This window comes from Humulus lupulus, chromosome 6 (genome assembly GCF_963169125.1).
Source record: "Humulus lupulus chromosome 6, drHumLupu1.1, whole genome shotgun sequence".
Lineage (NCBI taxonomy): Eukaryota > Viridiplantae > Streptophyta > Magnoliopsida > Rosales > Cannabaceae > Humulus > Humulus lupulus.
The window spans coordinates 48,742,009-48,744,543 of record NC_084798.1 but is presented as its reverse complement, the minus strand read 5'-3'; the positions used below and the strand labels follow the sequence as shown (position 1 = coordinate 48,744,543).

The 2,535-nt window shown below is 37.4% G+C and overlaps 1 protein-coding gene across 2 annotated transcripts; it reads left to right on the top strand.

Moving 5' to 3' along the window:
* Window positions 1-2,228, top strand: LOC133782152 (ornithine transcarbamylase, chloroplastic-like). Of its 2 annotated transcripts, none has more exons than XM_062221359.1 (2): window positions 1-185; window positions 853-2,228. In XM_062221359.1, the coding sequence occupies exon 2, from the start codon at window positions 890-892 to the stop codon at window positions 2,024-2,026; it is 1,137 nt and encodes a 378-aa protein (XP_062077343.1). In that variant the 5' UTR covers window positions 1-185; window positions 853-889; the 3' UTR covers window positions 2,027-2,228. The 2 variants fall into 2 exon arrangements, with proteins under 2 accessions (XP_062077343.1, XP_062077342.1); XM_062221358.1 differs by having other exon boundaries at window positions 848-2,228.
* The last annotated feature ends 307 nt before the right edge of the window (window positions 2,229-2,535 follow it).

Here is a 2,535-nt window from a genome sequence, read left to right as displayed (position 1 = left end):
CAACTAAAAAAAACACTACTATCGAGTAGTACTCCATTTTGGCCAAAAACAGAGAAGAAAACACCCAAAATTTTAGAGAGAGATCGTTCTTCTACTCCAATCATTCCGGCAATCGAAGATAACAGTGGGGTTGCCGAGAAGAGCTTAAACTTCTTCACTCGTTACTCCATCATTCTAAAACAAAGGTCAGAGCATTGCATTCTTTCCGAAGTTAATTAATATTTATTTTCGGAGTTAAGGGAATTTAGGGGTTAGGGTATTTTATTTAGGGGATGAAAGATTCGATGTTTGAAGGTGCCATGCATTTTCTCAGCACCCAAATATAGAGATTAGGCAAATTTATAAGAGTTTTAGTAATTAATTACTTTTTGATTGTGCAAGAATTATATGCTTTCAGAGAGGGTATGTTGAGAATTGTTTTGTGAGCTTTGGCTGTTGAGAGAGTGCTGGGTATCTCGAATACCCAGTTGTCACTTTTCTATTTTCATATTGGATTAACAGTCCGGACTTCATTCTCTATTCTAGTGTGTTTGCTTGTGTGAGTTGGATAAGTCATGGCACCACAAGAAAAAAATAGTATTCATAACATTACAAAGATGCTAACCCAAAGAATTGATGGGAATGGGATGCTGTTAAGCCTTTACTTGAAGTTACGTGGTTGGAAGTATTAATATATGTAATTTTCAATGTAAATGAAATATATATATATATATATATATATGAAGATTCCCCTTATGGGAGTTAGAGTACTGAAATGTGTTTTGAGTTTCTATGATTACTTTTCTTTTAGGCCATTTTTGCTTTTCAAATTCTGACTCAAACTATACTATTTAAATCATTTGTGTAGATCAGTGTCAGTTGAGCTCTACAGTTCCCACCCGCAACAAAAATGGCTGCGTTTTCTTCACTTTGTTCAATCCAAGTGGAAAATCCCTCTCTCTCGTCTTCCTTCCATTCTCCCTCCAGCAAGTCTCTCCTCCGATCTCCGTTATCTTTCAGGAAGTTATCCAGCATTTCTTTGTCTTCTCCTGCTCTTCGTGGAAGAATATCATGCCAAGCCTCTTCTGCTACCTCACCTTCATCATCCGTTAATGGAAAAGTGATATCAGAGTTGAAAGATTTTCTGCACATTAACGATTTTGATAAAGACACAATATTGAAGATGTTAAACCGAGCTGCAGAGGTTAAGGCAATGCTAAAATCGGGGGAGAAGACATTTCTTCCCTTTAGGGGAAAGACAATGGCTATGATCTTTGCCAAACCCTCTATGAGAACACGTGTTTCATTTGAGACTGGATTTTTCTTGTTGGGTGGTCATGCTATATATCTAGGACCTAATGATATTCAAATGGGTAAGCGGGAGGAAACTCGGGACATTGCCCGTGTCTTGTCTGGCTACAATGATATTATAATGGCCCGCGTCTTTGCTCATCAGGACATTCTTGATCTGGCCAAATATGCAACTGTACCTGTTATCAATGGCCTGACAGACTATAACCACCCATGCCAAATTATGGCTGACGTTCTCACAATAATTGAACACATTGGTCAGTTAGAAGGAACTAAGGTTGTCTATGTTGGAGATGGCAATAACATTGTGCACTCCTGGCTGTTGATGGCATCTGTTATACCTTTCCACTTTGTTTGTGCATGCCCTGAAGGTTTTGAACCTGATGTGGAAACAGTTAAGAAGGCACAGCAGGCTGGTATCAGCAAAATTGAGATTACAAATGATCCAAAAGAAGCTGTTATAGGAGCTGATGTTGTGTACTCTGATGTATGGGCCAGCATGGGGCAGAAGGAAGAGGCTGCACAGCGCCGTAAAGCTTTCCAAGGATTTCAGGTGGATGAAAATCTTATGAAGTTGGCTGGCCCGAAAGCTTATTTCATGCATTGTTTACCGGCTGAAAGAGGGGTTGAAGTGACTGATGGAGTGATTGAGGCTCCGAACTCAATTGTCTTCCCACAAGCTGAGAATCGCATGCATGCGCAGAATGCTATAATGCTTCATTTGCTTGGCGTGTGATTGCATCGGCTCTGTCGAGTTATTGGGTGGGAACTGCTTAGTTAATAATAAACGTTTGGACTTCTGCAGTTTGCTTTCGGGTTTAGATATGTGTACAATTTTGTATGTTGACAACACACTCTTTCATTTGTGCTAGCCCAAGTCTTCGGTTTTATGCTCCAAACTTGTTGACAACACTGAGTGCTTGCTAAGTTCCTTATAATTGAGGCTTGTAAGTTGTTTCCATACATAATTTTCAGATCAAGAGCAAGTTTCCAGATAAAGTTAAAATTCTAAGACCAACTCCAAAAATAGTGTTAAATTTAGCACAAAAAATTAATAAATAACATATTTAACATAACTTTTATAATTGCTCTCCAAGGTATGCATACAGGGATAAAAAAAAATCTACATTTAATGCCAATAATAAATAAGACATAAAAAATAATAAGAAATTGCAAAATATAATTAAAAAAGTGAATATTTAATGCTAAGATACTAAAAATAATAAAAAATTAAATATTAATTAT